This window comes from Erinaceus europaeus, chromosome 13 (genome assembly GCF_950295315.1).
Source record: "Erinaceus europaeus chromosome 13, mEriEur2.1, whole genome shotgun sequence".
Classification (NCBI taxonomy): Eukaryota; Metazoa; Chordata; class Mammalia; order Eulipotyphla; family Erinaceidae; genus Erinaceus; species Erinaceus europaeus.
In genome coordinates this window covers 65,759,716-65,773,492 of record NC_080174.1, presented here as the reverse complement: position 1 = coordinate 65,773,492, position 13,777 = coordinate 65,759,716, and the positions used below count along the sequence as shown (strand labels likewise).

Genomic DNA, 13,777 nt, shown 5'->3' with positions numbered 1-13,777 from the left:
ATATATAATATACAATATAATATAATAACAACAACAACAATAATAATAAGCCTTTATTCAAAACTCAAGGAGGGGGTTCTGAAGAGCTTTCATATTGATGAACACATGGTTGTGCTGTGAGAGTGATGCCACTGGAAAGCATCAAGACTCAGCACCCTTCCTCCGTGCCTTGCTCTCATGCCATTTTCCATTTAGATGTTTGTTTTATATCCATTCTAATACACTAGTGGTCTAGTGACCTGAGGAGGGGGTCTTCAGTAACACAGCCTGACTGGCATTGAAAGTAGAGGGTGGTCTTGGGAGACTGAGTTGAGCCCCTTACTGATGAAATCTGATCCTATTTCTCAGTAGACTGTCAGAATTGATTTGAATTCTCCCAAACCACTGGCATCAGAAGATTCCTTGTTAGTCCAAGGAGACCTATTCACTCATTCACTTCAGCAACTAGGTTTTTGTTTGTTTGTTTTAGACAGAGAAAATGAATGAGACCACAGCACCAAAGTTTCCTTCAATGTGGAGGGGGTAGGGCTCAAACCTGGGTTGTGCTCATGGCAAAGCAGCACATTGTCCAAGTGAACTACTTTGCCAGCCCTCAGGTTTTGTTTTGAATGAAACATTAATTGATCTAAAACCAAGTTCATTCTCATAGTATCAATGTTTGCTACTATCAATGATTAAAAGAAAAACTAGAGCAGTTTCATATACATGTTTCAGTGGTGGCAGGGTGGCTGCAGTGCTACTACAAAGTGAACATTATGAACTGTGAAGGACGAGTGTTATTATGAACTGAACCACGATGTTCCTGGTGCTAACTATGCTTCCACCCATTCCCCAGCTTCCCAGCCCTGGTTTCACAGGGCATCTATCCAGTTTTCTTTTATTGTTTTGGCAGAAAAAAATGTACAACTGAACTATTTCAAATATCAAAGATAATTTAAAAAAATACTATATTTAGGGTTCAAATGAAAAAGGGGTTAATTATCAGTGCAAGCTAGGACTGATTACTCAGGGACCTGAAGCTTGTTACGGCTAGTCCTATGATCTGCTCTTACCTGTGGGGGCTTGCATGGCAGAGCTGGGGATGGTGGCAGCATCTTGGGGTACAGTGCCGGTATCTGGCTCAGGGGTGCTGGTTGTTGGTGAGGTGTGTGGTGGGTTCAGCAAAGTCCGAGGTTTTCTCTGTCAAAATGGATGGAGAAAAATGTGCTACCCATTATAGGTAATTTGCCTTGTTATTCTTCTATTCTAAGCATTTAATATACCCAAGAAGTTAAAATGTATTTGTAGATGGGACTGTATTTTTTCTTTGTTCTCCACACAGCCCTTGCCAAAGCTGTACATATTATAGATGATTCCTATATATTCTCTGAATATGTATACAAGATTCTAGGATTCTGTAGAGACGATGCTTAATTAATGTCTTTTAAACTAGGCTCAGTATTATCATTTGAAGTTTTTGGTTCAACAGGTAGACAAAAGGCAAAGAAAGTTCTGTGGCTTAAGTCTACTTTGATATTACTTTGCTCTTTGTTTTTCTCTTAAAAATAGAAGCATATTGGTCTCTAACTCTAAAAACTACTTTGTCTGCTTTAGCTCATTACTTACATATTCTCATCTTAAAACTTATACTTTCTATATATATTAATCCTCTAAAAATCTTGCAGTTTTACCTGGTCCACACTTTTATAATAATAAACCATATCTTCTACTTGGGGTGCCTTTGTTTTTCTAACTTCCTTTTCTTTTAACCTCAAATATCTATTTATCCAGGTAATTTTTTTTTTTAGATTTCTTATAATTACTATTTCTTTTGTGCTTTGTATGTACTTTGTATTGTTCCATTTATCACAAGGTGTTGTCAGTATATACTGACTTACTGGTGTTCCTATTAGCTCCGGAGATCTTTGAGGATCTGATTTTGGTTACTATTCTCACATAATACTTGGCATTTAGTAAGTGTCAATAAATGTTTTTCAGTGAAGCATACAGCATAACAACATCAATAATATGGGAAGTAATGAAGGTGATTTGAGAGAATTCCACTACTCTATCCTGTCTAAGACAGCCTCTCTTGAGGAGAAAGATCTCATTCTACCCAAGAAATAGTTTTTCCTTTAAAGATTTTATTTATTTATTAATGAGAAATATCAGAGAGAGAGAGAGAGAGAGAGAGAGAGAGAGAGAGAGAGAGAGAAAGAACCAGACATAACTCTGGTACATGTGCTTCCAGGGATCAAACTCAGGACCTCATGCTTGAGGGACCAATGCTATATCCACTGCACCATCTCCCAAACTACTCCAAGAAATAGTTTTCTAAAAACTTTCTGAATATTCAGAAGTACATTTTTTACTTTGTCCTATGTTAAGTACACTGCTGGGAGCTATATAAGCATAACTACCTTAGAGAGGTATATTATCTAAAGAGAGAGCACCAAAGACAACAGGCATTGATACAATGGTCTTGCCTGTAAAAGTTATTATACAAATACTCATGAAAGTATTCAAAACATACATGGAACATGGACATATCCTTTTTAAAAAATATTGATAAAAAGTGAACATCCAAATAAGCATTGAGTCAGGGAAGAAAGGAATTATCAGTTCAGCCTCACTGGATTGGTGGTAGGATTTCATGGCATCCCTGAAGGAATATGTTTGGTGAATTAAGTACCAACTATTTAGAAGCAAGCAGAAATATGGAAGGCATTTTTATTATTCAAGGTAAGTAGATTTACACATTATATCTATTCATATATTCCCTTATCTTCATTTAACTTTGAGAAAACTGAGGCTCAATGCCTTATTCAGAGAAGATTTCCCAAAGTCACACAGGTGCTAAAATATGACTAAGATGTAAAGCAAAGCTTGTACAACTTCAAAACCTATGCTGTAGTTTCAAGTCCACTCTGCTTCATAAAGGAACCCAAAGGCATGAGTTAAGTGGAAAGCAGTATACACTTACAAGAATAGTAAAGAAAAAAAATTCCAGGAAAAGGAATTAAGAATTCAAATATCAAGTCATAAAATATAAGACAAGATGAAAACTGTTTTTAAGAGGGTTGGAAACAAAGAAGATTTTGGCCACTATATTTAGGACTGACTGAGGAAATGTAGTAAAGCAATAATAGAATCACAGTTCTTGGGTTACGAAAGATCTCATAAGACACTTAGTCTAAACATCTATTCAATATTCCTAGTGATGGAAGCTTACTGATTTCTTTCTCTCTTTCTTTTTTCTTTTTCTTTCTTTTCTTTTTTTTTTTTTGACAAAGCCTGTTTGCTTGGCTTTGGTTCTTTCTTTGGAAACTCACAGAGATGTTTTCTCCATTAATCTGATTGTCCTCAAGATGTCTTCACATCACCAAAAGACTCTGGTCTTAGAATCTTTAGGGGCTTCCTTTTCAACATGAGAATAAGAATAGTGGAAATGGAAAAGTATTAGGACTGGGTTAGGATTAGTGGCAACAAATCAGAAGCATCACAAATTACATAAGAAGGTCAGGATGTGACAAAGAATTTAAAAAGACAATGAGAGACAATCCCAACTGAAACATTATCACTAATATCATATAGCTATCATCTAGACAGTCTTTCTGCATATACCAACCACCTCCCAAGAGATATAAAGTACTGTAGGAGAATAAAAGATTAGATTATTAACCTCGAGGAGCTCATATTCTAGACGGACTGAAGACATTTAGACTGAATAAATAAGACTAAGCAACTAATGAACAAAGAAAACCCAGGCAAGAACTTAGGAAGTTGGAGTGAAATGCTCAGGGAGAACTGGGTATATCATTTACATGTTAACTCAGGTAGACTAGTTCAGAAGAGAGCTGCATGATTTCTAGGAAAGTACGTGAAGAAGCTGATGTAAAGGGAAGCTCCAAAGAAGTAGCTAAGGGGGAGCCGGGCTGTAGCGCAGCGGGTTAAGCGCAGGTGGCGCTAAGCGCAAGGACCGGCATGACGATCCCGGTTCGAGCCCCCGGCTCCCCACCTGCAGGGGAGTCGCCTCACAGGCGGTGAAGCAGATCTGCAGGTGTCTGTCTTTCTCTCCTCCTCTCTGTCTTCCCCTCCTCTCTACATTTCTCTCTGTCCTATCCAACAACGACGACATCAACAACAACAACAAAAAGACAACAAGGGCAACAAAAGGGAAGATAAATAAAATTACAAAAAAAAAATTTAAAAAAAAAAAAAAAAAAAAGAAGTAGCTAAGGATCTCTCACAACATTGATTTCCCTAGTAAAGAGATGCATGAACAAGTACTTCTGATTAAGAGATGACACACTTTCAGTAACAGTGCTCAGTGAAGCTTGACTCACCAGCGGTCAGAAAATGTCAGAGTGAATAAGTGGTAGGGAAGCAGTAACCTTGGAATGCTCTGGGGACCCATCATTGTAGCTTCTGCCATTTATAAGTTATGATACTTAAGTGCAATTACCTTACATCTTGAAGAGTCAATTCAATCAACTAAATAAGGTTAACATTAGTCATCTCCAGGATTTTGTGAAGATTATATGCTATGTATGTAATAGTGCCTGCTACAGTTGATAACTTAATAATTTTCTTTTTCTAAAGAAGGGGAAGGGTCATAAAATACATTTATAGATCAATTTGCTTCTTCTGTTCACTTGCCTAAGCATTCACGGGGGCAACTGAATGAGGAACAAGGTCTTTCCTCTATGGAAGATATTAGACCATAATACCCTCAAATGCAACTTTCAAAGTTAAAATTTGTTTCTTGTCCACAGTATCCTATCTCTAACATTACCTGCTTCGATGTAAGCAGTGTAGTCAGGATGATAATCTAGGAGATTCTTCTTAAAGACATATAAGAGGTGAAGAATAAAGCCAGACGCTTTCCAAAAGGAATGGTTATGGATGTGTTACCACTTTATAGCCTTTTATCTTTTTTGGAAAACTCACATTTTTACCTACCTTACTGCCAGGTTTGGGACCTCTCTTCTTTGGGCATTTCAAAGAATCAGCTGATTTAGTAGGGGTAGAGATGGGGTGCGGAGCTAGGGGCTTGGGTGTCCGGCCCCGCTTCTTTCCTGCTTTACGCCCCCTCTGCCCTTGTTGATGCTCCCAGAGAGTTTTGGTGCTGTTGTGGATGCCAGGCTTCTCGGTGTTCACACCAGATGCAGGGTAGGGAGCCTTTGGAATCACAACTGCAAGAAAAAGACTCATTCTATCACCTCCTCCTCCCACCTGCACTCCCACCCCAGCTAGTGTGGGGCAAAAAGATATGCTACTTCCACTTGTACTGTTTTATGTCAAGAAGCTAGTCTCCTGGCATCTGACCTAAATGTTAGAAAGTATCAGGGAGAACTAATTTAGATTGGTCAGAACTGGAATATTTTTAATTATACCTAGCATATGTATAAAAAGTATTAAATGATTTCTCCTAGAGCTAGCAAGATAGCTCACCTGGGACAATGCCCTCTTTGCCATGTATGTGGCTCAGGCTCCTCACCATACTGGAGAAGGCTCAATGCTATTTTGTCTTTCTCTGCCCACCCCCTCTACTTTCATCAGAAACAAGTTGGCCCAGAACAGTGAAGCCCTAGTGATAAGAAAAAAAATTATCCCAAAGGCATCCAGTTAAAGCACGTATGCAGAACATAAATTCAGAGACAGGGCTCATAGAAGCCTAGGTCTCCCCTGTTGAGAATAAAAATCTGAGGTTTGGAAGAGGAAATCATGCCTTCTCCAGGTTACACAATAATTAGGGATTAGGACTTGTGTTTTGAAATGGGGCTCTGACAACCAACTCAGCAATTTTGTGCATCAACCTACTTAAGATTTCAGTGTGATTACTGCAGTGAATAGTAGTGAACCACATGAAATTATATAAACATGAGAGTATCTTTCCATACCTTAAATACACTTTGTTCTGTATTACCTCTAAATCCAAATAGTCTGTCCAAGGACTTTTGTGACATTGTGCCTTCCTAGTTATTCTTCATATACTTTCCTGTCATCCATATCTGTGTTCTAGCCCCACTGTTTTCTCAACACCAATTCTGTCATATATGTTGAATTCTCCATTCTTCCTGGCAAGGCATACATCAGTACTCAGCTTTTAACACTTAACTCCAAGGTCCTTAGAGAGACCTTGTCTATTAAGTCCTAAGTTAGTAATTCCCTTCCCCAAAGCATTCTATAAATATCGATGCTACAGTACTTTCAATTTTAATCTAGTCATATTCAATTTAAATGGATAATTCTTCAAGGTTATGACTATCCAATTCATTTTACAAATACCTATTGAGGATTTGTGACAGGTTATGCATTATTCTAAGCCTTGGGGATAGAACAATGAATAAAATAGACACAGTTTGCACTTTCTTCTTAGAGGGAAAGACAGAAAATAGATAAATATACAATATAAAGCCAGATGAACACTACAAATGAAACTAAAGCAAGATATAGAGGTGTGAAAAGTCCTTTTTGAAGGGGTTATATCTGCACAGAGCTCTCAAATGAAATATAAGGAAAGTGTTATGAAAATGTGAGGGCCGATCTTTCCATGTAGGGGGATATATTAAGTATAATGAATCTGAGATAGGAGGATGTTAGTCTGTTTGTTTGAGAAATGAAGAGAAACAGAGAAACTCAGAAATGGAGGGAGAAAATAAGCAAGAATAGAGGGATATTAGGCTAGCCAGGGAGTAGTAATAAGATGGTATAGGATTTAGTTGACTGTGAAAATGAATATGAACTTATTCTAAGTATAAAAGAAAGTCACTGGAGGATTTTGAACAGAGTGCTTAAAAGAAACATTCTAATCTGGCTTGTTTTTCTAGGAACAGAGGGGCAAGAACTGAATTACTATGTGTGAACTTGCCTCCCCCCTCTGCTCCTTTAGAACCATCTGGGAGCACCACATCACTGGGAAAGGCCCATGGATGCTGGAGTGGTGCTATGGTGTCTCTACCTGTTTTTTTTTTCCCTCCATCTGAAATAGAAAGGATGAATAAGTTGGTCTAGGAGCAGTGGATCTGTTCATGCGCAAGACCCTGGCACCACAAACACACACAAAAAAGAGTTGAAATAATACTAATAAAATTAAAAGGAGAGTGAAAGGTCCCATAATTTTTGATTTTAGGAGAGATAGCCCTACTAAAAAGAGAAGGTTTACCTCAAATACACAGTTGATCTCTTTAAGATAAATGCCCTATAGGTGGTGGTGCATCTGATTGAGCACAGACATTACAGTGCACAAGGATGCAGGTTCAAACCCTTGGTTCCCACCTGCAGGAAGAAAGTTTCAAGAGTGGTGAAACAGTGCTGCAGGTATTTCTCTCTGCCCCTCTTTGCTTCCCCTTTTCCTCTCATTTCTTTGTCTCTATCCAAAGTAAAAAAAATCACAATATTTTTTAAAAGGTAAATGCCAGGGAGTCGTGCGGTAGCGCAGTGGGTTAAGTGCACGTGGCGCGAAGCGCAAGGACCGGTGTAAGGATCCCAGTTCGAGCCCCTGGCTCCCCACCTACAGGGGCGTTGCTTCAGAGGTAGTGAAACAGGTCTGCAGGTGAGTATCTTTCTCTCCCCCTCTCTGTCTTCCATTCCTCTCTCCATTTCTCTCTGTCCTATCCAACAACGACGACATCAGTAATAACTACAACAATAAAACAACAAGGACAACAAAAGGGAATAAATAAATAAATATATAAAAAGTAAAAAAAGGTAAATGCTCTATTTAGAATTTGTAGTGGGTAAGAGGTCAAAGAAATATGTCTCAAATCTTTTAAATATAGGACAAATTTCTGTAGTTCTTTAGTTGAGGTGACCGAGACTTATTAGTGTTCAGTCAAGAACCCAGGACATGAGGCTAAGTCATAGGTATTGGGCTGTTAGAAAAGTTGTGATGCATTTTTGCATAAAAAATAGAAAAAATACATAATTAATTTTCTGAAAACCCAATATAATACATTCCTGAACTGGAACAGTCCATAATTAGATTAAGGAACTTCGCTCTGCCCTATTAGATTAACAAAGGAAAGGATTTTTTTTTTTCTGATGCTAAGTATCAGCTGAAGCTTCAAAAATTATTTTAAATAAAATAGCCTTTATTAAAAAATAAAAAATAGCCATTATTTCATAAAAAAGTGTAAAAAGTCACAAAATAACTTGACTGTTAAGAGAAAATCCAGATAATATAAGCTCATATTTGATACAGATAAAGGAGAACCAAGACTTAAATATAACCATAATTAATAAGCTAAAGAAAATACGGCAGAGGTGATCCAGAAGGTGGCACAGTGCATAAAGCATTGAACTCTCAAGCATGATGTCCCAAGTTCAATCCCCAGCAGCACATGTACTAGAATGGTAGCAGGTTCTCTCTCTCTGTCTCTCTCTCTTCGTTATTATTTTATTGTTGTTGTAGTTATTATTGTTGTTGCTGATGTCATTGTTGTTGGATAGGACAGAGAGAAATGAACAGAGGAGAGGAAGACAGAGGGGGAGAAAAAGATAGACACCTGCAGACCTGCTTCACCGTCTGTGAATTGACTCCTCTATCGGTGGGGAGCGGGGGACTCAACTGGGATCCTTACACCAGTCTTTGCGCTTTGTGCCACGTGTGCTTTTTAATTTTTATTTATTTATTTATTTATTTCCTTTTGTTGTCCTCATTTTATTGTTGTAGTTATTATTGATGTCATTGCTGTTGGATAGAACAGAGAGAAATGGAGAGAGGAGGGGAAGACAGAGAGGGGGAGAGAAAGATAAGACACCTGCAGACCTGCTTCACCGCCTGTGAAGAGACTTCCCTGCAGGTGGGGAGCTGGGGGCTCCAACCGGGATCCTTATGTCGATCCTTGTGCTTTGCGCCACGTGCGCTTAACCACGCCACGTGTGCTTAACCCTCTGTGCTACTGCCAGACTCCCGGGAAAAAGTATTTTTACACCATACATCTGCAAGGGATTGGTATAGAAGATTTACAAAGATGTCAAATAGCTCAATAACAAAACAACAAACTACCTAATGATAAAATGAGGAAAATATCTGAATAAACAGTTCTCCAGAGATGTTCAGATGGCCTACAGACATATGAAAAAATTCTCCACATCACTTACTACTGGAGAACTGCAAATTAAGACCACAATGAGCTACCCCTTCACACCTGTGACAATGACCTACCTACATCAACAGAACAGGAAATTACAATTGTTGGTGAAAATGTGGAGAAAAAGGAACATGTGCAGGGAATATAAACTGGTGCAGGACCTAGCAAAACAGTTTGGGGGAATACTTAAAAAAATACACACAAAATATCTTATGATTCAGCAATGCCATTTTTAAAAATTTAATTAATTTATTATTGGATAGAGACTGAAATTGAGAGGAGAGGGGGGACAGAGAGGGAAAGAGAGAGAGAGACACCTGCAGCCCTGCTTCACAAGTGGTGAAGCTTCCCCCTGCAGGTGGGGACCAAGGGCTTGAAGCTGGGTCCTTGTGCACTGTAATGTGAGCATTTAACCAGGCGCACCACCACCTGGCACCAGCAATACCATTTCTAGGCATATACTCAGTGAACATGGAAACACAAATTTGAAAGGGTATATGCACCCCAATTTTTTGGTAAATTTTATTTTATTTAAATGAGAGACACAGAAAGATGAGAGAATGAGAAGAAAGAGAGAGAGAGGTACAGTAGAACACTGCTCAGCTCTGGCTTATGGTGGTGCTGGGGATTGAACCTGGAACCTTAAAGCCTCAGGCATGAAAGTCTTTTGCATAACCATTATGCTATCTCAGCCTTTCATCCCTGTGTTGATAGATGCATCATTTATAATAGTTAAAAGTATGAAAACAACCTACATGCCCAGTGTTAGATGACCAGACAAAGAGACTATCATTTGGAACAAAGTGGACTTGGAGGTGACTGGATGATTTTACTCATATATGGAATATGAATATAGATTACTAAAGAAAATGAACTTGCAGTATTTTGGGAGGTGGTGCAGTGGATAAAGTGCTGGAATCTCAAGTCTGAGGTCCTGAGTTCAGTCTCTGGCAGCACATGTACCAGAGTGATGCTGTGTCCTCTCTCTTTTTCTCTCTCCTTGTCTCCTATTCCTCTTATTAATAGATAAATAAATAAATAATTTAAAAAAATAACCAGACTGTCTTTTGTACAATGTTAATAACTAAGATGGTTATAGTGGGGGCTAGATGGTGGCATACCCAGTTGAGTGTACATATTACCATGTGTAAGGATCCAGGTTCAAGCCCCATTCCCGAAACTACTTAAAATAGACTTCCTAGCTGTTACGCACCCTAAGATCCCTAATCTCATCTGCTCTATTCCTAGTTTTGTCCTACTTTATATCTTACCACCTTTCAGTCACCAAGTTTTAGATGCTATAGATGCTACTATAATTCCATCCTGACTTCCCTGGGCAGAAGACATCACCAGTGTGCTCTGGAACCTCACCTCCCCTTTCCCACTAGGGAAAGGTAGAAACAGGCTGGGGGTACAGACTGACCTGCCAATATCCATGTCCAGCAGAGAAGCTGAAGCCAGACCTCCCACCTTCTATACCCCTTAAAGAATTTTGGTCTACACTCCCAGAGGGAGAAATGTTAGAGAAAGATGACCAGAGGACCCTGAACTCCAATTCCATCAGGACCTAGTGAGAGAAGAGGAAAAAAGGAAGGTACATTTGGAAGTAGCAATAGGTGTAGGTGTGATTTAAAGAGAGAAGGGACGGGGTAGATAGCATAATGATTATACAAAGAGACTCTCAAGCCTGAGGCTCCAAAGTCCCAGGTTCAATCCCCTGTACCACCATAAACTAGAGCTGCTCAGTACTCTGGAGGGGGGAGGGTAGGAAGAAAAGGCAGGACTATAGAAAAAAAATGGGCAAATATATATATATAGATAGTTATAGAACTAACAGTCAACCCATATCTGTGATCTTGGGAGACATACTGCGGTTTCCAATAGAGGGAAAAGGGATACAGAACTCTGGTGGGAAAAGTGTAGAATTATACCCCTGATATCTCATAATTTTGTAAATTAGTATTAAATCATCAGTAAAAACAAAACAAAACAAAAATGGTCCCACATGCAAGAGAGGAGCTTCACAAGTGGTGAAGTAGAGCTTCAGCTGTCTCTTTCTCTCACAATTTCTCTCTGTCCTATCAAATAAAATAAATGAATAAATTGAAAACATGTAAAGTGGTGTGTGTGTGTGTGTGTGTGTGTGATGGAAGTGAGGGGCACAGAACTCTGGTGGGTGGTATGATGAATTATACACATCATATGGGTAAAAATTTTTTCCCTGAAATCTGGGAATTTTATAAAATAATGTTAAATCACTATTAAAAATATAACAAAGAAAAATTGCGAAGAAAATATGTGAGGAAAAATATGGAATAAACATATTAGAATACTAGAGACACAGAAACATGGTAAATTGATCCAAAAATGTGAATAATTATGCTAGAAGGAGAATATAGAGAATAAGAGAATTAGAAAGAGAATTGAAAAACTAATTAATTTCTACAAAGCACAAGCAGAAAAATGCAAAAATTCTCAAGTCTATGTCAAGACACAGCATCAATGAACTGCTGAAAATGAAAGATAATACACAGATGAGATAAAGACAGAAGTAAAATTTTACTCTTTCTAGGCATGATAATAAGCTTGATAATTTCCCAAGAAAAACACAGAAAGATATCTTTAAGGGATAAAATAAGAGACCAGTTTAGAGTTCTAGACCAAGTGAAAATATCTTTTAGTAATGAAGGTGAAATACAATTTCAGACAATTCAAAGTTGTGAGAACTTGTTACCATCAGACCTGAACTACAGGAAATAAATTCTTCATGATAAGTGAAAGTAATCTCAGTAGTGCAGCAGGTTAGGCACACAAAGAGTTGAAGTGGAAATCAGAGGAAATTTTTGGGAACTTATGTCAATAAATTTGCCATGAGTTGTTAGTGGCTCAAATTCAAATGACTGAAGGAAAAGGAAAATGTCTATGGACAAAGTGCTTCTTCCTTACTGTCTCCAAAAATTGATACACTAAGCATTTATTTATGTCAATATTGTACTTTACAGCAACAGAGTAATTTTTAGGGGGTGTAGACTATGATGCTGCATTTAGTTTTTTTGGTATATTTGCCATTTAAAAATAAGTACAAATTGGTGTATTGCACCAAAGTAAAAGACTCTCGGGTAGGGGGGAGGGTTCAGGTCTTGGAACATGATGGCAGAGGAGAACCTAGTGGGGGTTGAATTATTATGTGAAAAACTGAGAAATGTAGGCAGAGGGTAAGTAGCATAATGGTTATGCAAAGAGACTTTCATGCCTGAGGCTCCAAGGTCCCAGGTTCAATCCCCCGCACCACCATAAATCACAGTTGAGCAGTGCTCTGGTTAAAAAAAAAAACCAAAAAACTGAGAAATGTTACACATATACAAACTACTGTGTATTATTGTCGACTGTAAACCATTAATCCACCAATAAAGTAATTAAAAAATAAAATATATACAAATGAACAAATTACTAGTTGTATACACACTAAGTTGTTTAAGACAGTCTGGGCATTAATAACAGAAAAAAAATTACATGCCGCCCTGATCTGGAACTGAGAATTGAAAGAGTTAAGCAGCAAGAATATAAGGAGACAAGGACATCTACAAAAAAGGGATACTTAAAATTGAAACAGTTAACAGTCTTCAGCCATGAGTCAGAAACTCCACTGACTCATGCTAGTAAAAATACTAGTGTAATCCTAATTTCATCTGGGCCCTAAATGTTTCTTAGCAAATCTATTATTTATCCTTAATTGAATAGCATCTTTGTTCCAAAACGAAGACTTCAAAAGTTTTGTTTTTATTAAGAGCACTAACAAGTTAGTGGTAGAATGTAAGGGCATTTTATTTATTTATTTAGGTAGTTATTTACTAGTGGTGGGGGATGAGAGAGAAAGAAACAGAACATCATGGGGAGTTGGGCGATAATGCAGAGGGTTAAGCACACGTGGTGCAAAGCTCAAGGACCTGTGTAAGGATCCCGGTTGGAGCCTCCGGCTCCCCACCTGCAGGGGAGTCGCTTCACAGGTGGTGAAGCAGGTCTGCAGATGTCTATCTTTCTCTCCCCCTCTCTGTCTTCCCCTCCTCTCGCTATTTCTCTCTGTCCTATCCAACAATGACGACATCAACAGCAATAATAACTACAACAACAATAAAAACAACAATGCCAACAAAAAGGAAATAAATATTTTTAAAAATCTTAAAAAAAAAAAGAAACAGAGCATCATTCTGGCACATGCTGGTGATTGAAATCTAGACCTCATGTTTGAAGGGGGGGGGAGGGGGAAGAGAGTAAGTCAAAAATTGTGGTGAATCAATAGATAACTGTTTATATTTTCTTTTTTCTTTATATTATTTATAAATATAAAGCAGAGCACTGCTCAGCTTATGGTGGTGATGGGGACTGAACCTGGGAACTTTGGTGCCTCAGGAATGAAAGTCTTTTTGCATAACCATTATGCTATCTTCCCAGCCTACATAGCTATGTGGAAAAAATGAGATATGAAAATTAATGTAAAGTGAAAACATCAAATTTCTGGAAGAATGTAAAGAGGAGTATTTTCAAAACATTTAGTGCAGGCAAAAAGTTATTGAATAAGACAAAATACAATTATTAAAGATCAACATATAAACTTTACTAAAAAAGAGAATTTTCTGTTCATCAAACAAGAACATTAAAACAAATCTAGAGTAAGAGAAGTTATGTAATAATACGCATGT

The 13,777-nt window shown here is 38.0% G+C and overlaps 1 protein-coding gene across 17 annotated transcripts in view; it reads right to left on the bottom strand.

Annotated features, from left to right (window-relative positions):
- Window positions 1-13,777, bottom strand: part of SCMH1 (Scm polycomb group protein homolog 1) — a 148,562-nt gene that overhangs the window by 25,593 nt on the left and 109,192 nt on the right. For 12 of the 17 annotated variants that reach the window (XM_060206127.1, XM_060206121.1, XM_060206120.1 and 9 more), the window contains 3 exons: window positions 9,152-9,238; window positions 4,942-5,174; window positions 1,053-1,179 (listed from right to left, as the gene is read on the bottom strand). The exons of 1 other annotated variant lie outside the window; for it this stretch is intronic. In XM_060206127.1, the coding sequence (XP_060062110.1) occupies window positions 1,053-1,179; window positions 4,942-5,174; window positions 9,152-9,238 (447 nt within the window). The remainder of the gene's footprint in view (window positions 1-1,052; window positions 1,180-4,941; window positions 5,175-9,151; window positions 9,239-13,777) is intronic. 4 more of the 17 variants (XM_060206113.1, XM_060206124.1, XM_060206128.1 and 1 more) reach the window with 1 other exon arrangement.